Source organism: Colossoma macropomum, unplaced genomic scaffold, assembly GCF_904425465.1.
Source record: "Colossoma macropomum unplaced genomic scaffold, Colossoma_macropomum, whole genome shotgun sequence".
Lineage (NCBI taxonomy): Eukaryota > Metazoa > Chordata > Actinopteri > Characiformes > Serrasalmidae > Colossoma > Colossoma macropomum.
This window is the reverse complement of record NW_023494791.1, coordinates 27,366,157-27,392,826: the sequence shown is the minus strand read 5'-3', so window position 1 is coordinate 27,392,826 and position 26,670 is coordinate 27,366,157. Positions and strand designations below refer to the sequence as shown.

The 26,670-nt window shown below is 37.7% G+C and overlaps 1 protein-coding gene across 12 annotated transcripts in view; it reads left to right on the top strand.

Moving 5' to 3' along the window:
- The first annotated feature begins 3,149 nt into the window (after positions 1 to 3,149).
- lyst (lysosomal trafficking regulator) overlaps positions 3,150 to 26,670 on the top strand; it is a 156,973-nt gene continuing 133,452 nt past the window's right edge. For 8 of the 12 annotated variants that reach the window (XM_036574725.1, XM_036574724.1, XM_036574722.1 and 5 more), the window contains exons 1-4: positions 3,151 to 3,437; positions 4,146 to 4,420; positions 11,497 to 11,579; positions 22,787 to 22,988. In XM_036574725.1, the coding sequence (XP_036430618.1) occupies positions 4,340 to 4,420; positions 11,497 to 11,579; positions 22,787 to 22,988 (366 nt within the window). In that variant the 5' untranslated portion in view covers positions 3,151 to 3,437; positions 4,146 to 4,339. Of the gene's footprint in view, positions 3,438 to 3,542; positions 3,644 to 4,145; positions 4,421 to 11,496; positions 11,580 to 22,786; positions 22,989 to 26,670 lie in introns of all 12 variants that reach the window. The other 4 variants (XM_036574719.1, XM_036574727.1, XM_036574718.1 and 1 more) reach the window with 4 other exon arrangements.

The window sequence follows — 26,670 nt, the reverse complement described above, 5'->3', positions numbered from 1 at the left end:
CTCCCACAACCCCTCAGCTTGCATACATAGACAAAGCACAGAGGTTGTTGTTAGCCCTGCCCTCCATAGCCAAATGCACTAAGCAAAATAAATTCTAGGGACCACTTAACCTAAAACTAACATGTTAACACATTTCCTGAACATGCTACTGTTTTTTTACTTCAGAACTAAATAAAACACTATATATGCTATATATGCTATAAATATGCTATTTTATTAGGATTTAACATGAAACAAGTACAATATTAGAGGCTTTAGAATGGCACAGTGGTGTTCAGCCATTCAAACTGTTTTTTAGCAATTACATTTATGTTTAATGACTTAGCAGGCAGTCTTACCATGAGAGACACAGCTACACAAATGTCTTAATGTACTTAACAGCATAGAAATGCTAAACAAAAACTGTGCTTAATAATGTTTCAAAATCAGTCAAGGTCAAATGTAATGTGGTGTGAGAAAAGACAAGAATATGGGATAGGATATACTGCTAAACTTCCATGCTGTCTAAACTGGTTTCTGCTGGTCTGTGCTGTTTTTTTCAGCAGGGAAATATGGATTATGGACACCATGTTTACTTTAGTCAAACTATGGAAATTATTTAGTCACTTGATGACAACGGCAGGTTTTACGTCTAATAAGAGGCGGTTTTGACGAAAGAAGTTACCCTTTCAGTAGAGCTAATGTTAAAGCTAATGCTGGAGCTAGTCAGAGCAATATTAGATCCTGAAAAAAACTCATATTTTATGGAAGGTTGTTCAGCGAACTTTAATGAAACAATAAAAGGAATTTCATGTGTATAAGCACATTAATATTTTAATCACAAATGTGAGCACTGTACAGTCCTATTTATTCCTGACAAATTTATCAAGCTGTCAGCATTTAAGTTAAGAAAAGCTAACTATAGCTATAGCCAATCAATCTTAACATTTATTTGTAATATAATTTATGTTAAGACATAATTTTAAATTATTTTTAGCAAATACAGTCACCTACTAAGCTTAGGCAATGACACAAAAACAATCCCATCCTCCAGATCAGGACAGCATGTCAAGCGTTATAAGTTCCTCTGTTAAATCTTTCTTAGTCTAATAATTCTTTCTTAGTCCTTCTAAAGTTCTTCTGAAGTTTTTTCTTCATTCAGAGATGACTATGATTGGCTAACAGGTGTGTCAATCATAATTTTGTAAATGGTCAATAATTGCGCTTGCAAGAGAGTCTAAAATGACTGAGGGCCTCTTGACGTTTTGTGCTAAATTGTCATTTGTGCTAAATTGTCATTTTTTCATTGTCACAAGTGAAGAAGAGGACAAATGCCCCTGTTTTCACAACTCAGAATATCAGAGATGTTTCAACACTTTATTACAATATCTTTGAATATTTGATATTTGATAGTAGTAGTAGTAGTAGTCGTAGTAGTAGTAGCAGTAGTATTTTCTTTATGATACGAATTTTTAATGTGCTAATTCTTAATAGTTCACATTTTATTTGGTCTTTTTTAATGATTTGACATGGTCCTGTGTTTTTACTTTTTCTTTCAATGTTCATTACTGCTTTCAATCCTTCATTCACTGTTCAAATGCTTGGCTGCATTACAAAGGAGGGTCATCCTCAATGTACTCTAAGTTTTGGCTGAGTGATTGATTGATCTTGTGTACATTAACTACATCAGAATTTGAATCAGTGTGCCTAATGGAGATAATGCACATGAGGTACCATCGGGGACAACATCTTTGTTGACTGAACTTAGCTGGTGATGTTGTGTTTAGTTATGTTTGTGAATCGCTCTACATTATAAAAGCAAACCCAATTCCAACAAAAAAGTTGGGACAGTAGCAGAAAATGTAAGTAAAAACAGACATCATTGATTTGCAAATCCTTGTAATCCTGACCTGTAATCCTGTTGAAAACAGAATGTAGCTTGGCATTGTCTTGTTGAAACAAGCAGAGATGTCTCAAAAAATGTGATCTGGGTGGTAGCATATCTTACTCCAAAACATGCATGTATAACCCCCAGCAATAATGTTTTTTTCACAGATGTGAAACTTAGCCATGCCATTGGCACTAACATATCCCCATATCACGACAGTCCTTGGCTTTTGATGTTTACGCTGGTAACAGTCTGGATGGTCTTTTTCCACTTTGGCCCAGAGAACACAACATGATTTCCAAAAACGATTTGAAAGGTGGACGTTTCCACTTTGTGTCAGTCCATCTCAGATGAGCTTTAGCCTAAAGAAGTTGGCAGTGTTTCTGGATGTTGTTGAAATATGGTTTCCACATTGTATATTAGTATCTTGACTTGCAAACAGTGTTCTAATACATTGGACACTTTGCTCACAGTTTTTCGCAAAGGGCAACTAAGCCTTTAGTAAATACTCCTTTTATACCCAATCATGATAGCATCACCTGTTCAAACCAAGTTTTTTCAATCATTCCACAAACTTTCCAGTCTTACGTTGCTCCTGTCCCAACTTTTTTGGAAAGTGTTGCAGACATCAAATTGGAATTACTGTATACTTACAAAAATCAATCAATCAAGTTGATAAGATAAAGCATTTCTAAATTTTTATATTAAATGTAGCTGATCACCCAACATGAAGTTCAAGGCTTTCAGACAACTTAGTTTTAGGAATGTGTTTACAGAAGAATAGTGTTTGGCATATTATCCAGGGCTATGAAGGCCATTTTTCCTGTCTGAAGAAATATAGTACGTTGTATGGGTCCCAGCTTTAAATAATTTTAAAAAATTGGGTTAAATGATTCTAATAAAATTTTAATAATAATCTTTCACAGTGTAACCTCAGATAGGCTCCAGCTACCCCGCGACCCAGAAGGATAAGCGGTTTAGAAAATGTGCGTGTGTGAAATGTAAGCTCAGAAAATCACAACAGAATTACATTTTTTCTCTATGGACTCTAGATGGCATCCTCTTTCTGTTACATGTTTGTGCTGAATTGAGTAACATTAGTACACAGAGAACATGGTTGACTAATCATTGTGCCCAATGACAGTCATTGACGGTGCCTTTCCTCCCCACTGCACACAGAAAACAAATAGTTGAATCGGACTCACTAGATAGTTCGAAAGAATCGCTTTGGTTGACTGAACCAAACGTCACTAATGTGTGGCAGCAAGCGTCACGTACATAGTGCTGGCCCTTCGCCGCTTTCTGGTCACTGCTCTGTACTTTTGAGTCCAGAGAGCTCCGCCTACGTAGGGGGACACTGCGTTTTACGTAATCAAAATGACTGGCGGAAAGGAGAGTCTTTTATAGCATATTGAGCCAAATAGATTGATTGATCGAGGGCTAGCGCGGTTTCCACCATCAGTGACAAAAAAACAGTATCTTGTGGGGCGTTAGTTCCTGTGATATGTTTCGCTTCGCCTTTTTCCTAGGTGAGTGGATGTAAGTGGATGTTTGGGCTGAGATGAGAAAGGTGGGTGAACATATTTGCATCATGTGTACAGCTAGCACTGATACGCTGTAGTTAGGATAGTAATACAGAAAAGTGACACTTTCTTAGACGCTTCTATTGTTACAGTAACCGTTCGCTGTAAAACCACTAGGCCGTTCAACACCGAACGTGGTGCTCGCGCCAGTTGAAGGCTGGAGGCGAATATAAAGATGATTTTCTCTTCGCAGGTAATGTGAAATATTTTCACTGAAGTAATGTTCAACCCAAATTATTGGGCTGACATAACCAACAACTTGCAGTTCGTTGAGACTTTGCCGTACCATCATTATTTATTTGCTTCACGTCAGCTTTTCCGCTTGTATCATTAAACTTGACAGGAACTCAGCTGGTTAGCATACCCAACGTTAGCTAGTAGTAGCTAGCTAACGTTAGCTGCTGCAGCCTAGCTAATAAATTTACTTTATAATATTACAAATAATGGTCAGCTACGACTAGCAAGAAGCGGAATGTGACATGAATATAAGACATAAATATTAATGGATTCGTCGTGAATGAAAACCGATCCGCTCAGGTTACAGTAAACTAGCTGTCTTGTCTTATATTCATTGTATCTTGGCAGTTCATTGCACGGGAGTAATTAGCTCTATTCTGTCAAGCCATTTTTTTAAATGGGAAAGATACCAGTGCTTAGTGACTAATTAATCTAGCTATCTTTTTTGTTCTTTTTAGGAGATACATAGTTGTGGACTTGTTACAACGCCGTTCAACACAGGCGATGGTTTTGGTGAAGCCATAGAAAAGCGAATCGAGACCGTGCATCACGTCTTGGCATAACTTCCAGTGGTGAATTTGAGAATTAAAAACTTGACGCCTAATGAAAACTGGATAGTTCTGTTCTCCTGGAACCTGGATCCTAACAGGTCATGGCTAGCAGACAGCCAGTTGATCTTACGCTTGCCTGGGAAAAGTACATGGATTATCGTGCCCAGGGTGCAGATCTTCAGGTGAGCATCAATAATATACATCTTTGTTGCTGATGTTTTACTTTGATCGTTGAGCTGAGATTTGGCAGAGAGCTCGGGACTGCATTAATTTGAAATCTTTTTTAAACCTCATTGATAGTATGACTTTGCCAAAGACCTATAAAACACAGTACTGTGTTTACAATTAAAGGTTCTAGATTTTTGGCTCAAAGACTTCCTGGCAGAGCACACAAACTGAAATGCAGTTGTTGTCATTTGTCATGAGCAAATACTGCAGATATCTTTTGAATTGCAAATTAACGTGTCTGGTCTTACCAGTAATCTTATTCATACTGACAGCAGTGCAGAGAATCTACCAGATGTATGAGTAGAATCACAGCTGTCACAAGCTGTATAACAAGTCCTGGTTTCACAGTGAAGTGAGCAAATACTTATGAGTTATGTGTACAATGCACAAAGGAACAAGCCTGTGGACTCTAGGCTGTCATGACTTTGTGTTATTTCATTTTCAAGGCAGTCATTTACTTTAATGATTGAAACATGTTCTCCTTCCCAAAGCGTAAAGGCTGATTCAACGGCCTTAGCTCTGTTTCCCCACAGGCAGGCATCATCGTCACCTGGAAATCGAGGCAGGGATGGGTTAAGAGGGTGTAACTTGCAGTTTAAGGGAAATAGTTCCAACTAGGCTAAGCAGTCATGTGTTTTTCTGCTAGAGCATTGAAGAGGCGTTTCTCTGAGCTTCTTTTGACCACTGAGCCCTTGGATATACTAATAGCTCCATCACGAGACTCTGATTAGCTTCCTTTGCCTGGAGCAAGGCTTTGGGTTGTGTGCTGTACACACATAGGCAGATTCACAGTGAGGGGTGAGGTTCTTTTCATGTTTATGTTTTGTTTTGGATGGCTAGATGTTCTCAGAAATAGTAACTGCAGTATTCGGAGGTGACACTGTAGTAATACACACACACACACACACACACACATTTATTGGTCAAATTATGTATGAAAATGATAGAGTTAGCTTTTGATTAAAGTTTGGACAAGTGGGAAGCAGCCATATAATCACATGCAAAACCATGGAGTGAAAAAACTGAATGGGAGTTGATGAGAAATGAGTTTTGGTTTGAGGCGAATCAGTAAGCAGCACTATCTCGCAGAATAAATCATGAAACAAAATAAAAATATATGCTGACCATACAGTAGAAGGCTTTGAAAAGGCTAAGTAACGATTTTTAAAGGACTAAAGTCTGACACCCTCTCACATCTAAAGACAATATTGCAGAGTTTTAGCCACAGACCATGATTATGCCAAGACTGAAGATCTTGCAGGGTCTGTGTTTGCAATACTGCAACTAGATTTTTGAGATTATTTCCCATCATGGTTCTGGCAGAAATTTACAAGAGAAACCTGTTTTTTTCTCCATTCTATGGTCGTACACGTTGGCTGGGCATGCTCATGTATATAAATGTATATTAAGGCATATCATCACCCAGCATCTTTTTGTAAATATGCAGTTAAATTTTATTTAATATAAAGATTTACACATAAAAAAGCAGTGATTCAGTGATTATGAACTAAACCATAAAAAACAAACAAAATGAGAAACCACTGTAACAGAAAGAAAAAAATGGAACAAAAAATAGAGATGCCTCTTCAATAATGACATTCTTAAAGTCCTCTGCACATTTCCCTACATTAGTATTACATGCTCAGTGATCTTGAAATATTAAAATATTAAAAGTTTGCATTTTTAAGTTAATATAATTACTGTTTTAAAGTGGAGTATGTTTGGCTTTTTTACAGCACTCCTGCATCCATTTTCTCCTTTTCACTCTCTCTCTCTCTTTTTCTCACACTGTTACTTTGTCTGTCTGTATGTCTCTCTCTCTCTCCCTCCCTCCCTCCCTCCCGTCATGCTTCTCCCTCCCTCCCTCCCTCCCGTCATGCTTCTCCCTCCCTCCCTCCCTCCCGTCATGCCTTTCCCTCCCTCCCTCCCTCCCTCCCGTCATGCCTCTCCCTCCCTCCCTCCCGTCATGCCTCTCCCTCCCTCCCTCCTGTCATGCCTCTCCCTCCCTCCCTCCCGTCATGCCTCTCCCTCCCTCCCTCCCGTCATGCCTCTCCCTCCCGTCATGCCTCTCCCTCTTTCTGTCTCTCTCTTTCTTTCTCTTATCACTCCAAGCGCATGCACTTGCTAGCTTGCTCTCATGCACGCCTCTGGCTCGTTACTGTTTGCATAAGCCAAGACTTAAAACTTAGCAAGACTCTCATGATTTTATTCTGTTGTAGTGTGTGTGTGTGTGTGTGTGTGTGTGTGTGTGTGTGTGTGTGTGTGTGTGTGTGTACAAACAAAGAGGTGATCGGGCAAGATGAGAGTGCAACCAGTTTCACCTTTCTGCCATTTGCTTAAACTCTACAATGAACATGGTTTAGACCTTAAGAAAATAACATAAGAGAAAATAACATATATTGAGAATATTTTCTCTCAGTATGTAATAAGGTTTTCATGCTACCCCTTATTCTCTTTACAAAGAACAGGTTCCAGAATGTAATCTGGCAAATAAGAAGCGAACTTTAGCCTTTTCTATTGCCATTTCATCCAATGTTATTTCAAGTCAAGGGCTAGGTTCACATTATAAACCTTATTGCTCAATTTCAGTTTTTTCCTCAGATTCGATTTTTCTGACTTGATGGTTCACACGTGTAGGTATGAGGCTCAAATCGTTCATTAATGTGAAAGAACATTGCACTGCATACACACATTCTAAGCACCAACATCATGTGAATGAACCACGTGTCATAAACAGCAAACTAACTAACCAGCAGAACAACAGTACCCTGCAAAGAACAGCTCTAAGCTGTTCATTATTAGAGTGAGACAGAGAAGAAAAAGTGTTACTGGCTCTAATTTCAGGTCTGGGACTGGTGCCACATCAACTCTGAATAATGATGCATGCACAATGGGGAAAAAAGAACACCTCAATCCAATTTGAGCATTGTCATTAAGGTTGCATGGCCACGAGTCAGACGTGTCACAGGTATAATCGAAGACCACATACGTCAGTGTCACAGGTCAGATCCATGCAGCTCTGAAAAAAAGATCTGTGTCTCATTAAGGTTAAAAAAATCGGAATTTTGCCACTTCAGCCCGGTAATATTGCTATAGCCAAAAATAATCAAAAAGTTTAGTTTGCTTATATGGTCATCGAATAATTGAACGCAGTGTGTAATTTTCAAGCTGTCAGCCAATAAATGTCAAACCATCTATCTAACAGCTGCTAAATGTTAAACCGTGCTGCTAACTAAGAGAGAGGAGCTGTTTAGCTGTAGCTTGGCTAGCATGATAACAGCTCTGCTTACCACACTCTGCCTAACTAAAGCACTGACACAAGTTTAAATGATAATAATTAAAATCTGGGGGAGTGAAGTTGAGCAACTGGCACTGAAGTGACAGGCAAAAGTAAACCTGTTCTATGTTATTTGGATCTGTAGGCTAATCAGCTAACTGAATGTTATCATAGCACACAGGCTGCAGACCAAAATAGTGCCACACAGAGAGTAATATCGAATGACTGAGTATTGAAGTGACCGAAAACTGAACTCAAACCTGTTCTATGGTGTATGGGATTGTACCATTTTAACTAAGCTAATGATAGCTTAGTTAGCAGGCCAAATGCACAACACAGACTTGGTACCAGCTAACTCATGCTAAAATGACACCCTTTAGAGGATATCTGAGAGCCCAAAGGGGAGTGATGAATTTGTTCTGTGGTGTGTGTAGTTTCTAGTCATTGCTAACACTGCTGTCATGCTTTTTCTGAGGTTATTCCTGGCTCTGATTTTTCCCTTGTTTCTATCAGCAATACCTACTGGTGAGCTCCCACACCACCAGTCGGTGAGCTCCTCTAAAATGGGTGGAATGTGTTTATTCGGCTGTTCAGACGTGGAATAGAAATTGTACATGGTGTAAAATACCACCATCTTTTTTTTAAGATTGTTTATGATTTTTAAATAAAGTAGTATAGCTTATTACCGTTATACTGCCAAACCCTACTAAGCACAGATGAGTTTAAGTTCTCTTTGTCAAACTGTGTCCGGGTACTGTTACTCTTGGTGTTCAGAGCTGTTCACTTTATCCTCAGTTCACTTTCCCCTAAAGTTTCCATTCTGTATATTTGCGGAATTGTGCGCTTTGTTGCTTTGATTTGACGTCTTTTGTGTTTACATTCTGATCTTCCACTATCTCATATCAGATAGAATGTATTCAGTTATGTAGATTTTGTAAAACTGTCACAATAGGCAGGCCTCTCTGCTCTGCCATTGGCTAGGTCTGTTGAAATCAGCAAAGGAAGGAAATTGAGTCACTCTATAAGCATGAGTTCAGCAATAACTGTACAAACAGTACAAATCCTTTTATGTCAGTCATTCATTATGCTAAACAGTGCTGAGACTAAACAGCAGACACTTTAAATAAAGTAAAAATTTCTTAAATTCTCTAGAATTCTGTGATATCCTCGCTTTTACTCTTGTAGATGACAAAAGAAAGATGTTCATCTGAATCAGTGAAGTTAGCACTGGACCTGTTAATACAGGTAAGGCACTGCAACAGTGTGTGAACGCACTTCCATGTGGCAGGTTTTATCAGTCCAACTAGAAACAAATTTCTGCTAACAGTTGCTTGCTCTGTGCTCCATAACTGAGCTTTTCAGAGTGAGATAGTTGGTGAAACTCCCAAATTGAAAATAAAATAATAATAATAATTGCGATCAGGTGATTATGTAGTAATAGGTCTAGTAAGGAGTGAAACTTTATCGCCACTTGCTGCTGGACTGGACCTGTTTTCCCTTTTTGCACACTCGCACAAGTGTTGCGGAAACTCAAACTGAGAATGAATATAGGGTTGACAAACGCAGAGATCACAGTGAAAGCTGGAGAAATATTTTACTACAAACTGGCAGCTAAATTAAAATTGTAAAGAGTAGACCTGACGATTAACTGCCATATAAACATTTCTGAGTAAAGATTCTATTGTCTTTTTGTTTATTTGTTGCAACTACAGCAGCTAATTCAACTGATTAGCTATCTTGCGATACAAAATCGAACGTGACTGTGGAAATTAATTAAAGTTAGCTTTAATAATAGCGATCATCTGAAATAATTGCGATCAGGTGATTATGTAGTAATAGGTCTAGTAAGGAGTGAAACTGTTCAACAAACAGCTCCACTTTATCGCCACTTGCTGCTGCACACGTGTCATGCATGCAGCTTTCTTTTTTTTTCCTCTTTTCTAGCTTAGTCATTTGCTACTGCCTGAATCGCTCATTGAGTTACATTGCTCACCATCTCGCACTACAAGATGACAATGTTTTGAGTTGTAAAAATCTTAACTTTTTGATTATGATTACTCCAGAAGTTGAATCACTTGTGTCTCCTCTTACACCACCAGATCGCCTGTGCCATCTGTTGTTTCTGATCAAGCTCCTGACTTGAAAGATTGCTTAAGGTTGTGACAGTTTGCCAGAAGGGCAAATCAGGGTTAAAAAAGGGCTTAAAATCAGGCTGAAATTATGTAGTGTAGGTCCAGCTTTAGCTAAAGCTGGTGCTGGATTGTAACTGCAAATACTGCACTTTCTTGAGGAGAGATTTGAAATGGTTAAGCTAACATAATAACACAATCACAATGTTGTCTTTCTTTCTTTTTTGTTTGTTTGTATTTCCGCTAATGCTATTGTTTTCCAAAAATGAAAAATCCCTGCTGTCTAGATAAATAGCTTTACGTATAATTCTCACATATTGCCTGAAACTTTTGCACAGTACGGTTTGTCACCAAGCTTGTGCAAATGCTGCTGATATGTTCTTTGATGCAGCACATGGGAAGACGCATTCCACAAGGAAAGAACTGTCAAACAAAGTTTACATGGAGTCTGAAGTCATTTGGGATTCAGTTTAGGGAGCTTAAGGGGCAGTGTCTGACTGCTGGCTCTTACTTAGAAATTCTGCACAACCACATCTGAGTGGATTAGGAGCGAGATGAATGAACGTTGTCTGGATTACTGTAGCTATGTGTAGGCTGTGGTGTGATGGCTGACAGTTGCAGGATCAGGTGTAGCCAGTGGTATTCTTTGCAACAGCATTGGTGCACATGCTTCCAGGTCACACATGCCAATTATTGCAGCACAGGTGGCCAACCCCAGGACTGCAAATCAAAAGTCCAGGGTTTAAGTAACAAAAAGGTGTGAAGGTGTGTATTTTAACGATGTACTAGCTCATACTATGTTATTACAATAGAAGTGAGCAAGTGAGACTCTGTTGCACAAGGAAATTGTATTTGTATTGGTTTTGCGTGCGTGCGTGCGTGCGTGTGTGTGTGTGTTCTTTTTTTCATTGGCTGTTCAATCATGTGATGTCATGAAGGGGTTGCCAATTGATTGCTGTGCCACTCTTCTTTTAGTGCCTAGACAAATAGGTGACACTGGCTGCTTGCACCAGCTCTGTGTAAGTTCAAATGTTGGCTAGTTGTAACATAATTGTTTAAGTTCAGGCTTATGCATTGCAGTCCAAACGAGTTGCACCACACAAATTAGTTTTAACGTTGGGCTTAGTAGTTACTAAATATATACACCTCCCCCTAAGCAGGTATAAGTTAGGGGAAATCATCGGAAACCTCATAGAAAGCACAAAAAGCCAACTGCTGCTGTGTTTCCATGGCAGCGGGTTTACTGATTGATTTTAAACATGTTATCATCATGTTAAAGCAATGTACGCATTAGATATTTTTGCCATATTGTCCATCCCTTTTTTATTTATTTATTTATTTTAATTATTTTTTTGTTTTTTATAAATGCAGTTTACTTTCTCTAGCTTGGATATACCAGTTAAGCCTCATTGGGAAGAGAATTTTATTACGGTCAAATATAAAGAAAAACCCAATCTTTGTTTTTTTATTAGTTTTTACCTTTTGCTGTTGTTGGAAGAAAACATCTCCAAAATGATAAGTTTACAGGAAATTTAGAAAAATATTTACAATTTATTTAGATAAATCAGTACCTGTAGAATATTTTCTGCTTCAATTCTGAAGTGCCCTCTCCCTTTTCTTTTAGGTCAGTCTGCAACACTTGGAAAGCTTCCTGTGTTTGTTCCACTGTGTGCAACAACTCAGTGAGCCTGAGGCCCTTAGGTTCTGGTATGTTCTTTTTTCATTTTGCACATATTTGTGCATACACATTTATTAACATTTGAACATGTAGGTTGAAAAATGCACGGTGCTTGCGTGTTCTGTAAAACTGTAACTGACGAAGCTTGGTCTACCCTAACCACAAGCACACCTACTCTTGGTGCATGTTAAAATTGTATTTACAGCACTGATGCGTGCTGCTTCTAGCATATGGTCACTTGTGATTGCTCAGCAGGAGGTGTTGTTTTCTCTTAGAGAAGCTCAGCTTCATACATAGTATTGCACAATTTAGTAAATGCTAATTAAATGGAACAGCGTTAACTAAAGCAGAGCTTATAACTTGGTGCCGCCACCTACACTGTGTTTACACTTGTATTTAATTAATTTATTTAGTTGGCCTTTAGACATAAAAAAAAAAAATGAATAAATAATTCATCCCCATAAATTCTTTCTCTCCATCCTGTCCTAGACTGCCAACAGCTTGCCCTGTTCTTTTCACGCTTAAAGCACTGAGCCACTTCCTGTATTAACAAACACTGTAAACACTCATCTCTTGTTCCTGTTTACAGTCCAACTTCTGCTGACTCTGTGTAACTACAAGTACGTCTGCATTAGCGTAAACAAAAGTACTAGCAGAAGCATTATTAAACATACCCATATATACTGTACATAAACACAGTTGATAAAGGTAAAACAAACATAAAGTGACTTAGTCAGGTATTGAATCATCACTTGCTGCAGGAGCAGCTTCAGCGTGTCTTTGCATATTCTACAAGTCTCTGAAACACTACTGGAGGGATGAAATACCTTTAATTTAAAAGGTATTTCATCAGTTGCTGTTTTGATGATGACTGTGAAGTGTCCAACACATTGGTCCAAAATCTTCCACAAGTGTTCAACTGAGTGACCACAGGAGAAAGTCTGGTGGCCATAGCATATGAAATGCTTCCTTTTTTGTTCTGATCAACTTATTCAGAGACCTCCTCGTGCCCTGTGGATGAGGGCAGTGTCATCCTGGAAGAGACCACTCCCATTAGGATGGAGAATGTTTCTTCACAGGATAATGTTTCTTCACAGCATAATGAGTGATGAATTAGGTAATTAGGTTGGTTTAAAGTCATATTTTAGTTTTTAGTGAAGATTTAGTCAGTGGAACTCAGTTTCAATTTTAGTCTAATTTTAGACAATGTTTTAGTCATAATTTTCTCAGACAGTTTATTGATAGTGTGATGGATTTTGCTGAAAGATATTTTTCCTGGCTGTAAAAATTCCATGAGAAGTAAGCATATCTCAAAGTATATGTTTAGTCCTGTAGGCTGAGAATGTGTTACTGCCTTACCGTACTTTTTTCAAATATCATATTAAAATAAATGCCTGAGTCTCACCACGTCCAAAGCCATGACATGTAACATTATATTTGCCTAATGTTGTTGAATCGGTCAACATATATAATTGATATTCACCTTGGCAGACGTTGCAGGAAGGCGTGTCTTCAGGTGTCTTTTCAAACTCACATGGCACTTCATTCTTATTGGGAGCAGTACACTCAGTCTTTCTTGAATACAAGAGAAATGTGTCCACAGTTTGTCTTTCCTCTTTCTTCCCACCTGACAGGCCGCTGATGTAGATGTAGCACTCATCATTTGAGAAGCCAGTTAATAGCTTTTTAAGCTAGTTATGTTTATTTGTACAGACATGCACCAGGCAGGAAAAAAATCAAGTCATTCAAATCATCCAGTGAGAAAGATGCACGGAGGCCGGTAGAATTTGTTTGTGTACTTGCAGATTTATGCATATAACTGATTGTTTTCCTTTTTAACCAGTCAATGCTTTGAGATGGCTGCTGTGATCTTGGTTGTCTGTCCAAACAGAGCTAATCACTTTGTCTCTTCTCTTTACTCAAAAGGGCATAATGAACAGAGATTTTGTCGGGTGTTTGTGAAGCATTCAGCAAAGTTTACATAAAAAACACAAAGCAGAAATATGATAAAACACTCCTCAAAAATCATCAAAATGCACTCATCAGACCTCTCTGAGAATGGTCTGGGCGTGGTCTTAATTAATAAACTAGGCTCCCTTCAAAACCAGCTAACAATTTAGCTGCAAAGATATCAAGCTATATACAAGCTATAGCTTAGCCAGTAAGATTTATGACGACTAACATTACCTTTCATGACAAGTTTGCCTAAAGTTAAGGAAAAAGTACAGGTTATGTTAAAGTTACTCACATGTTGTGGCCGTAGACTTCTTCTGAAGTTCTGCTTCTGATAGGAGAGGTAACGTTAAAGTAGGTTCAGCTCAAGCCTTCAAGCTAAGAGTTTTAGCATAACCACTTGACTTCTGAGTAAAGTTACTGAAGCTGTCCTCAGTGAAATGTTTATTACTTATGCTGTTTGTGTTGTAGACGACACCACTGTGTCCATGACGAACTAAAAACTTGTCCAGTTTTCATGTGATGGTACCTTAAAAAGGTCAGGCCTTTATCCACTCTCCTGTTGGATGGGCATCCAGGGAATGCACACACATTGAATGCTTACTAAGATAGCTTTAGCTCACCAGGTTATTTGGACTCAAAGGGAGGGTGGAGCCATGTTAGCCTTGTGATGGGTCAGGGTTATGCTGACAGTATATAACCCTGACCCACTTTTGAGCCACTTTTAGTAATGCCCATCCTACATTGAGAGGAGAGCAATACTGATGAAATACAGCAGACATTTATTTACTTTGGGAAGATATTCATAAGACATACTTTGTACATTTACATTGGGGGCCCTGAGGAGCCAATTTAATTACAAAGAATGATAGAAAGATTAGAAAGATTAAGGTTCCCAGGGGCTTTAAAAGGTCCCAATCCAAAAAAAAGGTTCCCTAACTTATGTAGCATGTAATATATAAACACTGTTAAAGATTGACAGTGTACCATTTACCCAGTTTTATGTAGAAACTAACCTGCTAGAGGTCCATTTTGAATTTCTGTGATATTAAGAGAACCAGCTTATTTTCATGTAATCACTTATTTAGCCTATAGCAGTTTAGCTCTACCCAATTACACTAAAGTTCTAGGTAGTGTTTCAGTTCTAAATGCTTATTGTATAAGGCACAGTCCAAGACAGCCAAACAGAACACTATCTAATTTCAGTCTTAAAGGCACAGTAAGTGGTCGGAAAGTGGTTCTGTTAAAAAATAAAATAAAATTAAATTAAACTAAAATTAAAAGTGAAATTACTGCCATTTTACTACATAAAATAACAGAAATGTTATAAGTGGACCTGAAGAGAAAAAAATGCACAAGAGAGATGTAGGATATGGGCCCTTTAGGGGAATTTACTTGTCGAGTATAGGGCAAATCAGCATTACTTCACTTCTGGGTGGATAATGCCAGTAACACTGCACAGATATAACAGGATGTTGTACCAATCCTGATACTAATTTGAGAGTTATTTAACCAAGGTGATGATACATCTAAATACTGAGATGGTGTATACCTCTGCATATTTGTTATTAAATACAGGTGAACTATATGCTCATAATGTCGTCGTTGTTGATATTAAACTGACATTACACTAGTCTTTCTGATAACTTCATCTTTTTTTTTGTCATTTAATCATTTAATCACGCACCAGCCATTTATTTTCACTGGAGTGTTTAAGGAAGAAAACATAACTTTATAAGTCTTTACCTGCTATCATAATGCTAATAGCTGTTATGTTGGTGCCAACCTAAGGAGGAAGTCACTGGGTTTTGTATTACTTTTAGCAGCTCTGCCAGCTTTTGAGGGCTGGAAAATGAGAAAAGCCTAAACCTGAACCAGTATATTGCTGAGTGTACGTGTTAGCTGTGATCTTGCTTCCCGGCCATAGATGGGGATGAGGAGAACTTTTTTTACTCTAAAAAGTGTCAGAGTCAGGACTAGTTGCTCTGAGGTAACTTTAGCATGCTTTTTCACTGCAGCAGTGAGGCACAGAGGAGCTCCAAAACATAGGGGTATTTATTTGTGGTTTCATGCACTGGAATTAAATAAAGAGAATATAATAAATATAGCTTTCCTGATAGATTTTTTTCAATCTTTCTCTCCCCCTATCAGCAGAAAAAATGGGATATGTTCACACTTCTTAAAGGCATATGGACCCTATTTCCCCCAAAATGTTTGACCTTACAGCCTCAAACACAACAATATTTTACCGTTTTTGGCCATATTTTGGTCCAGTCTGTTCTGTTTGTATTAACTCCTACTTAAAATAAGCTGCTTCTGTTGCTCACTGGATGCGTTTTCCACCCAGAAGTATAGCCAATGTTTTACAAACATTCTGATTTGGTCTATTAGACAAATTCAGTTGGTTTATCACTAGAGAGTGAGCCACTGTTGCAAAAATATAAATCTGTAAATATATAAACCAGAGATTCCCCTGGTCATGGTGTCCATGAATGATTCATTTTGATGGACAATTGATGGTGAAATTATGGGCATGTGTTGGTTTTTTGACCATCATGTCAGTATGAACATATATCAGTAAAATTCCAGACACAAAAGAGATATCAGAAAAATCAGCAAATAGAAACGAATCAAAGAAAAAACTGTCAAAATGAGTAATACATGTATATCAGAATGAGAGAAAATGAGTTGTAATCTTTTTGAAAAATTTAAGTTTGATTAAACTCTAAAATTTGCAACATTTTGTATATTTTGAAATTTTTTATTTTGGACTTTTATTTAAAACATTTGGCACAAAATTAACCCCATAGACATATGGAGACTGATTTAGGACATGAGTTAATGTTACACATCAAAGGAAATCTTGTGAAAAGGAAACATGTACATCATGTTTTCGGGCATTTAAATTATCTAGTTTGATTGCCGCTTGTGATAGTTAGTAGCTGTTGGCAACTGGTGTTGTGCAGCCGCAGGATTTTATTTTTGTTAAAATTTAATATGGAGGGAGAATAAAACATTTTACCAGACATTGAGCACAATCTCAATTTAACGGTCAGAAATGGTCATAACCGTAAATATAAACACAAAGAGGTGAAAACTTGACAATTATGGCAGTGTATCATGGCAGTGCGTGAACATAGGAGCCACTCCAGCAGGACTTAAAACTGAACAATTCAACTAGGTTGTTAGTTGTCTTACATTTAAACTCTATTTGGATCAACATATCTTTTTATTTTATTCCACATATTTTCTTATTTTTGTTTTTCTTTTTTTTTCCCCACATTTCAATTTTTTGGATTTTTTACTCATTTTTACTGTACAGAAAGTGTGTGAAATGAACTTTGTAGGTGAATGAGTTTATTTTTACCATTAGTATTGGGGCTGTGAATGTCCTTCTCAACACTTAAGATAAGAAAGTGTTGCATGGCTTCCATGGAGCCATCAGTGAACTGCATACTGGGGTGGCTTTTTCTGCATCATGAATTGGTGCAACAGATGAAATCATACAAACGTCAAGTCAGGCCTATCTATATCTATATTATGCCAGCATGGTTCACTTTACACAAACCTACTTATAACTTGCTTCATACCTTGCTTCTTTCTGCTTTATGTTGCCAAAAACAGAATTTAATTGGGTGCATTTTTATCAGTTAGATTGGGGCAAATGTAAAAAATAAAAAAGCAGCAAATGCATCTATTGCAATAGAGTCTAGCTGCTGGCATGCACTCTGTCAGATGCACTTTTAGCCCCAGTGACGTCATGTACACATGCACTCTGCCACAATGGCACAAGCAGCCCAACGCACAGTAACATTTGGCTGCTTAGCGAGTCGAGAGGAATCTTGAAAGTGTTATCACCGTAGTTTTCGTTTTCTGTCTCAATAACCATATCACTTAATTTTCCGTAAAGACCATAGTTAGAAAATTCTATTTAATGTATTTTTCATGAGTTTCAGCAGTAGCCTGTTTGCTTTTTCTGCTAAACAGCGTGACACAATGTCTTATCGTCATGGTAAGATTTTTGTTAAATTACCATATTTAATTCCATTATTATAAGTATGACAAAGCAAAAACTATTCAGTGTATATCATGTAGCCCAGCAGTACCTGGTTTGCTGTTTTTGCTCATCAAACAGACAAAACATTGAAATGTTCTAAATTGTGACTGGTGCTGTAACACTGTTAGTGGGTAGTGATGGTTAATGTTTGTTTGAATGCAAGCTGTTTTAATTAGTCAGTTGGGAGTTACCAAGTATCGGCAGCTAGGAAGACCAGTGGCAGTTACTCATCAACTAAAATCTAATGATCAAGGCGGTCTTGCTCACCACCTTGAAGAACTTAACCATGACTGACCCCTGAAGTCTTTACTACACTGAAAAACTGTGATGCTGCCTTGGGTGATATAACAAGCTAGCTGATGTTCTATATATAAACGCAATGGTGGATTCTAGAGAAAAGATGGTGTTCACGCTGGAAGGCAGCCTTTGCCAGTTCACGGAACTGGCTTTTAGCCTCCAGAATGCACTGGAAAAGGGGCACCATTTTCCGCTTGGACTGAAAGCTGAGCGTGTCTTTGTTGCCCTCTGTGCCTGGCTCTGTGAGTCGCTGGTACTGGCTTTTCCACGGAAGAGCAGCAAGTTTGTCACAATGTTGGGCTATATTTGCACAGCAGGTAAAAGTGGCCTAAATCTGATTTTCTCAACAATTCTGATTTTTTTTTTTTGTTTGGCTGTTCACAGTATCTTTTAAATGTGACCTATATGCGCCATTAGTCTGAGCAGATCACACTCCTAAACTAACCCGTGTGCGCAAAAGAACAATGCCTAATGTTGCTTCATGTGGCGCACTCATCCAGAGGTAAACAATCATGACAGTCAACAAACGCCAGTCCGCTCCCGGAAGGTTCAGTTTCGTCTTCACTGGCATCACAGGAGAGATTATGAAGTTCCAATATTTAACAGATGGGCTCATCACTCAGAATGTGTTCGAGTTTGCTGTAAAAAATTGCAAGTTATTTGGCCACAGTCACTTCTTTGGTTCTTGTCCTTGGATTCTTTAAGTTTTTTTTTTATTTTTTTTTTGATGCTGCAGTTTTGTTCTCCTATGGCTGTGTTCAGACGTTTTGTTCAAAATCTCTTTGAACATGGAGCGGTTGCCATAAGTGCCTTCTTATTTTTTGGTACAGAAACATCAGTTTAAATGTTTATGCCGTCTCAGCAGCATGAAATTCTGACGAATATCGAGTCGGATTGACGTAAAAGTCGCACGAATTCCGATCTGGCTGTTCTGACTGAGTCGCATTGCCGCATATCGGATACGTATTGAATTTCAGTACCACATATGAAAGCGTCTCGAACCAGAATTAAAAATGTCAGATTCACTGTGTTTTTTGCTGTTCACACTGACACAGACAACACGTCTGTGTCAGATATGATGAAAAAGATTGGATTTGGGCGACTTTCACCTGCGGTGTGAACAAAGCCTTAGCGACAAAGCCAGTGACATGGGTATCGGTGCCTTCCATTCGCAAGTACAGAGGGTAATGAGAGGGTCATCATGTACTACAGCCGGCAGTTGAGCAAGCCAGACAGCAGTCACTATGTAACATAGAGGAAATTTATGGCTGTTGGACACGTAACACCACATGGGCCCACCGCCAAGGCACTCTCCAGGTGGGCAAGACTCTGATATTCTACTGACTGGGCTGCTGCCTGGACGTTAAGCTCTACACGCACTGCTGCAGTCTCTGGACCGGAGATGGCGCTCAGGAGGCAGGGCACAGGACTCGTGCGCCGCCCCCCCCCTCACTCGCGGTGTTCCTCTTCCCGCCGTCCTCGTCGGGCTTCATCCCCCCTCTGAGCTCGGGCCCTGCCTTCCTGTCGGCTTTGGCGGCCACCATCGGGGCCCGGTGGACGGGTGCACGCCACAACTATATATTGTATTGCCGAGGAAAGACCACAATTAGTTCAGGCAGCTAAAGACCTTGAACAAAAAAGCATGTGTAATTATCAAAAATGACACAGAGTAAAAGATCACCTTTGTTTGTTTATTTCCTGATCAGTTTTAACTAATTTTGCCAACGTGATTTTCTGTTTGTTTTAAATCGGTTTTGTTGTTAATCTAATTTGCATTAATGCACTTTGAAATCAACTTTCTTAAAAAGGCAAAAAGAAATGCATCAGTGAATCATATGTGCCCTTTCCTGTAATGTAAAATTAGTATGCCCTTAATTGTAACAGCGCTTTTATTGATGGGTTTCACACTTGCTTGTGAGGAATGCTTTTGTCTGGCATGTTTGGAGCACCTCTCCAACAGAAGACCCACAGATAAATTCTGCACTGACACTGTAAAAACTGGGTGCATTAGAAATGCACAAGCAACTGTGTATATATACCATAACAGTACTTCGTTTGATGTATTGTAAGGGTAAAGAGTAAAATTGTGTTTGCTGTAGGACTCAGTGTAAGTTAGTCTTAGAGGGTAGTTTTTTTTTATATTTTACTCTTTGCATAGTATTTTATTTTTTTATGTAATTTTATTATTAGACCAAAAGACTTAATTAGAATAAATGATCTGAAATAACCTGAACAGATAAATCTCTAAATTTATATTCATGTGAAATATAAATGTTCATTCTTTGCTCTTTGAGTCCATTTGCGTAAGCCATTCATTATAGATTTAACACAGTATAAAGGTTGTGCCAACCAACCCTTCTATTAGGCACAGCATATTCAAAATCTAAAGTCTCTACATACCAGTAAAATAACATAATGTTGCACTTATTTTGGTCAGCATTTTTTGGGCTTTTGTTGTATCTAGGTTTGTATGATATCAGTAATTTGTCTCAGGCACTAGGAGTTGCAGTGAAAAGTGTGACATCTAACTGCATGTCCCTATACACTTTAGCCAACACGCTGTTATTGTTCTGCTTTGGAAAATACCAGCCCTGTACAGCCCCATAAACAGCCTCCTGACAACTTTTATTAAATTCATGGCATCTTGCTAAATCCTAAAGCTCTATTCCAAGTACTTTTTTTAGTTACAAATTTTTGAGGTTTTTGGCCCTTTTCATCATTTTTTGAGATTTTTTTGTATGTGCACTCTAAGCCTCATCAGTTGCTTATTTTCCGCCGGATGTTGAAACTTGTGCTATTTGTACTCATTTGCATCATGTATTCATGCAAATAGTTTTTGCTGAATGTTTCACAGTAATCAACCATAAATAAACAATGAATCATTAATTTTCAAAAGTTCTCACTTTCTTGTAACTAGAGTTTGATTCAGTGTAATACTAATATGGTTCTACCACATCTAGAAGTTACTTGGTCCTACATAACAAATTGAGTGTCACAAGTCTTGCTTAATATAGCTGAAAACCCAATCTTTAAGATGTTTTGACTGTATATTATATATACTGTATATTGTATCCCAAGAAGGATTATTCAAATTTGCTTGAAACTTGCAGATATATGTAAAACATGCAAAGATATTATATTATTCCATCATTTAATATTTTTTTAAAGTAGCTAATTTTTCATACTTTTCACTGGCTGTAATATTACATTCAGTGGTTTTATGCACAAGTAAAAAAGTGCTTGGTGTAGAGCTGTACACAGCTTATTTTGTTTAGTAAATGTGAGAAATGACTTTTTTCTTTTCTTTAGGCAGGCAGAAGTTTAGTTGGGAGTTGTTGGTATTTTTCAGATCTTTAGTTAACAAGAACCAGTTACTCCCAGCTGTTGGAAATCCGTTAGCAAGAGTTGTTATCATGATTTGGTAGTAATTGATTAACAATAGTAACAGACAAACTGTAAGTGCACAGATGTTAGCATGTATGTATGTTTCAGTAGACTTACTACAAAGCCTGTCCATGCCACTGGTGTCTTGAGCTCCTGAGTCAGACCTGATGCCACAGGGTGATCATCTCACAATCAGGAAAGCATCCATTTAAAATGAATGAAATACACGAAGGCTTGGTGAACCTCACACCAGTGGACGATGCTGATGCATTTTATTTCTCCAGCATCTTTGTAGGAGGACAGTGTTGTTTAAATGACACGTTTACTTACACGTTAACTGAGTGTTTAAAGGTTGGGTTGGAGTATAAAGTGTATTAAAAGGTCAATTCCATTGTATGTATTATAGTAACTATATCAAATGTTGTATTAAAACCAATGGCTAAATAGAAAGTCTGTATCGTGCACTTTTCTAATTAGATTGTAACTTTTTTGTGCCTTACTCCACAGTTTAGATGTCCAGATTTCCTTTTTTGTTTGTCAGTTTTGTTTTAGAGTGTGCGTCAGCGTACCAATTTGTTCTACCTTTGACCTTGGGACAGCAGTTGCATTTGAAATTCTGTAGGGAGCCTGATCTGGAGGATGGAATAACAGGTTGATGTGATACAGTAAGCCTCTTAGTTAGACTAAGCGTCAGATGACAGGTGCAGGGCAGGGTCTTCTGTTCTCTTTGAATGTGATCCCATTGCATAACTGCTAGATTCTCACTACTTAAGTCAGCACACAGGGCTCACATAGGCCTCAGACTATGTTCCAGTTCCTGCAATGCAGCTTTTATTAGTTCTTAGAATAACAAAAATTAAAGACTGCGTCAAACCTGAGAGTACTAAGAATACCACAATATAAAAAACGAGAATATGCTTTGTACAAGATAGAAATAAAATGCGTTTTTAAGTAAGTCTTGTTACTTGAGTACATATTCTTAACTCGTGTAATCGAGATCTTCACATTTCTTCAGTATTTGTTAACCTGGTAATATATTTACGGCACGAAGTCTAAGTAGCTAAACTGTTAAATTAGAAGTTAGTAACGTAACAACATTTTGCTAGAGCAAATTACCAAATTGTACTTTGAAAGACACTTTGACAATACATGATATGTATCACAAGGTTTAGTTTTTCTGAGGTTTCAATGGAACTGAAAAAAATCAGAACCAGTAATGCCACATTTAAAAGTACTATGAAAAACTGTGAATACAGTATTTTTTTTATTTTTTTTCCCTGAGTATTGTTTCACATGCTCCATTGCACTAAATACAATTAAACAGGACTAATTACGCTTTGATTGTGATGAAACATGCAGTAGGTCAGCGTTCTTTTAATACTGATGATATCCACAATATGTTCAGAAAACCATTTTACAGTGTAATGTATCACAGTAAGATAAAATATCGTCCACCCTTACATCTGTAGCTAAAAATCTATACTTTTCTAGTTGGGTAAGTTAGCACAGGACTGTTACGTATCTCTGTTCATTTCTCTCCCCTAGTTCTGATATGAGTGGTGCCAGTAATACTCTGGCAAGGGAGTTCCTGACAGATGTCCACCAGCTTTGTAGTGCTGTGGCTCAGCAGGCAGAGGCCCAGAGGATGGAAGAAGAGGAGGAAAGTCACATGGTGGCTCTGGGAGAGTACTTGGTTCGAGGCCGTGGCTTCCTGCTGTTAAGCACCCTGGATTCAGTAATCGATCAGGTCAGTCAAAGTCATTGTTCAATTATATCACTGTTTTTCATATATATATATATATATATATATATATATATAGTCTGGGGATGTGCATTCTGCCTAATTTTTGTAGTTGAGTTTCTGCAAATGTTAATAAATACAACCCTATTTCCGGAAAAGTTGGGATGCTGTGCAAAATGTAAATATAAACAAAATGCAATAATGTGCAAATCGTTTTAACCATATATGTAATTGAAAATAGTACAAAGACAACATATCAGATGTTGAAACAGAGAAATGTTATTGTTTTTTTTGTTTATTTTTTAAATATGCCCATTTTGAATTTGATGCCAGCAACACATTCCAAAATAGTTGGGACAGGGGCAGCAAAAGGCTGGGATAGTGTAATGCTAAATAAAACACTTGGTGGTTAATTGGCAACAGGTCAGTAACATGATTGGGTATAAAAAGAACATCTCGGAGAGGCTGAGTCTTTCAGAAGTAAAGATAGGGAGGGGTTCACCACTCTGTGAAAGACTGCGCAGGCAAATAGTGCAGCAATTCGAGAATAATGTTTCTCAGCATAAAATAGCAAAGAACTTTTTGCTTTTCATCATCTACAGTACATAATAACATTAAAAGATTCAGAGAATCTGGTAAAATCTCTGTATGCAAAGGACATGGCTGAAAACTAGTATTTGCTGGCTATGATCTTTAAGCCCACAGGCGGCACTGCATTATAAACAGACATGATTCTGTGGTGGAAATCACTGCATGTGCTCAGAAACACTTCTGAAAAACAGTTTGTTGCTGCATCCGCAAGTTAAAAATCTAAAACGCAAAAAAGAAACCAAATATAAACAGGATCCTGAAACGCTGCCACCTTCTCTGGGTCCAAGCTCATTTAAAATGGACTGAGGGGAAGTGGAGAAGTGTTCTGTCTGATAAATCAAAGTTTGAAATTCTTTTTGAAAATCATGGACATGGCGTCCTCCAGGCTAAAGACCTCCCAGCTTGTTATCAGTGCACAGTTCATAAGCCAGTATTAATGATTGTATAGGGGTGCATTAGAGCACATGGCATGGGTGACGTGCACATCTGTGAAAGCACCATTAATGCTGAATGATTTGTACATGTTTTGGCAACATATTCTCCCATTCAGACAACATCTTTTTCAGGGAAGGCCTTGCTTATTTCAGCAAGACAATGCCAAACCACATTCTGCATGTAGTACAACAGCATTGCTCCGTATTAAGAGTCCGGGTGCTAAACTGACCTGTCTGCAGTCCAGATCTGTCACCCACTGAAAACATTTATGAATGCATTATAAAATGTAAAATACGACACAAGAGATCCCGAACTGTTGAGCAGCTGAAATCCTATGTTAAACAAGAATGGGAAAATGTTTCACTTTCAAAACTACAGCAATTGGTCTCCTCAGTTCCCAACTGCTTACAGAGTGTTGTTAAAAGAAGAGGTGATGAAACACAGTGGTAAACGTGCCCCTGTCCCAACTTTTTTGGAACGTGTTGTCGGCATCAAATTCAAAATGGGCATATATTTAAAAAAAAAAAATTATTTTCTCATTTGTTATGTTGTCTTTGTAGTATTTTCCTTTAAAAATATGGTTCACATGACTTGCATATCATTGCATTCTATTTTTATTTGCATTCTGCACAGCGTTCCAACTTTTTTGGAAATGGGGTTGTAAAAGTGTGGTAAAACCAGCATGCACACCACGCATTGCTGGTGCTCTACAAGTTTCTGAAGTGGAAGGTTTTTCTCAGTTGTGTATGCTTTGAAAGCACAGTATATATCCTCACCTCTTGTTCTCTTGTTCAGAAGCACACTGGTGAAAAAGTACTCTTTGATACTGGCATCATTAAACAGCATTCAAACATGACAAATTTGGTTATGTAAGTCATATCCACAGATTTGTCAAATTGCAGAGACAATTCAAAAAGAGATTAATCTCTCATTATCTTTTTGGATATGTCTTCTGACAATAACTCCACTCTTCTTGCTCCAGTTGAAGTAACACATTACCTATGGCTATTCAGATTTTGGATAGGAGGGTTACTTTAAAAATGTATTCAGTTACAGATTACTGATTACCTGTTTAAAAATATAATTTTAACCTAATCCAAAGGATTATTATGCTAAATTAATGTAATCTGGTATTTCTTTTTGTTACTTTTGGGTTATTTGTCTTTAATGGGATGTTTAGTTAAATAAAGAAAAGAGAAAAATAATTTTAAAAAGACATTTTTTTTAACTTTAAGAATTTAACTTGACACACATCAAACACAAAAACTTAACTATTTTATGAAAGAGAGTGATAAATTATATGTGACTTGAATATTGTACATATCATGAATATTGTACACACATAAACAGTCACTGATCTCACTTTTAGTGAAACAGCCAAACCTAATATATGGCAGCTGTTGGAACAAAACCTCATATCCCCATTTTTGTAATTTTTCAGTTTTTGAGAATTTGAAAATGCCTGTCATCCCTTACATTGTGTAGAAATGAAACGGCCCAAAATGACTTGACTGATGACTATGAAAATGAATGACTGATTCTATTCACTTGCATGAAAAGTAAAGTAGGTTTTTTCTTTCTCTTGTAAAGTTACCATTTTGGAGATACAAGGTTTTGTTCCGACAGCAGCAATATGAAAACATTTTAAGTATAAAGATGACAGATTATAAATTTGTGTAACAGTATAGTTTATTTGAGTTGTATGTATATTCAAACCTTGAAGTTCAGAAATCAAGGTTTGCTTCCCAGGAAAAAAAAATGTGATTTTTAACAGTAAAATAGTTCTAAAAGCTCTGAGACTAAAACACAGAGGAACAGTTAATTGATGTCAAATGATCCAGTACATTGGATCAAATGCAGAGTAGTTAAAAACTATACTGCTGTCTTGAGACTTTTCCTTATGTGACGTATTTATTAAAAATCAGTTTTTCTTATCAAAGTCAAAAGTTCAATCTGGTAGAAATCCTTTTTTGGGACTCCTCATCAACAGTCGTCCTAAATAGAGGTCATTCTAAAAACTGTGTACTGGCCCATAAAGTTTCATGTTGGTGGGTCGTGCTCAGTCTTTGATGATTGTCATTTTAAGATGCTCCCTAATCAACTCTCAGTGGTTGCAGTCCACAGAAATTCTAAAAGCTTTAAAAGGCAGTAAATTAGGCATTAAGTGGGAGCTGATCGTCTTAGTTACAAATAATGATAATTTGCATGATAATTTTGCATACATCATTCAAAAACTACTGAAGAAAGAAATCATACAAGTGAAAACTAACTTTGCCGCTCACTATATTTAATTGACTCTCTTCATGTTTCAGACTGTTAGTTAAAACCTAGTAGGTTAAGGCTTTCAGAACTTTGATTTATAGTTGGTCAAACTGTTTTTTGCAGAGCGACAAACAAGAATAAAGAGTTTACTGTCTGATCAGATTAGTCTTCTGCAGCAGAATCTGGCAATGTGGAAATCCAGGTTAAACGTCTATCAAATATCTTCCAGAAAATGCTGCAGATCTCAGTTCTGCCAATAAAAATAAAATACTTAATAAAAATATATAGATTGGCTGAATAAAACACTGTGAACTATTGTTGGGCGAGGATGTCTTCAGAATTCCCTCCTGGCAGCAGAACCGCCCCCTTCTCCTTCACCAAATTAAGAACGCTTCAAATG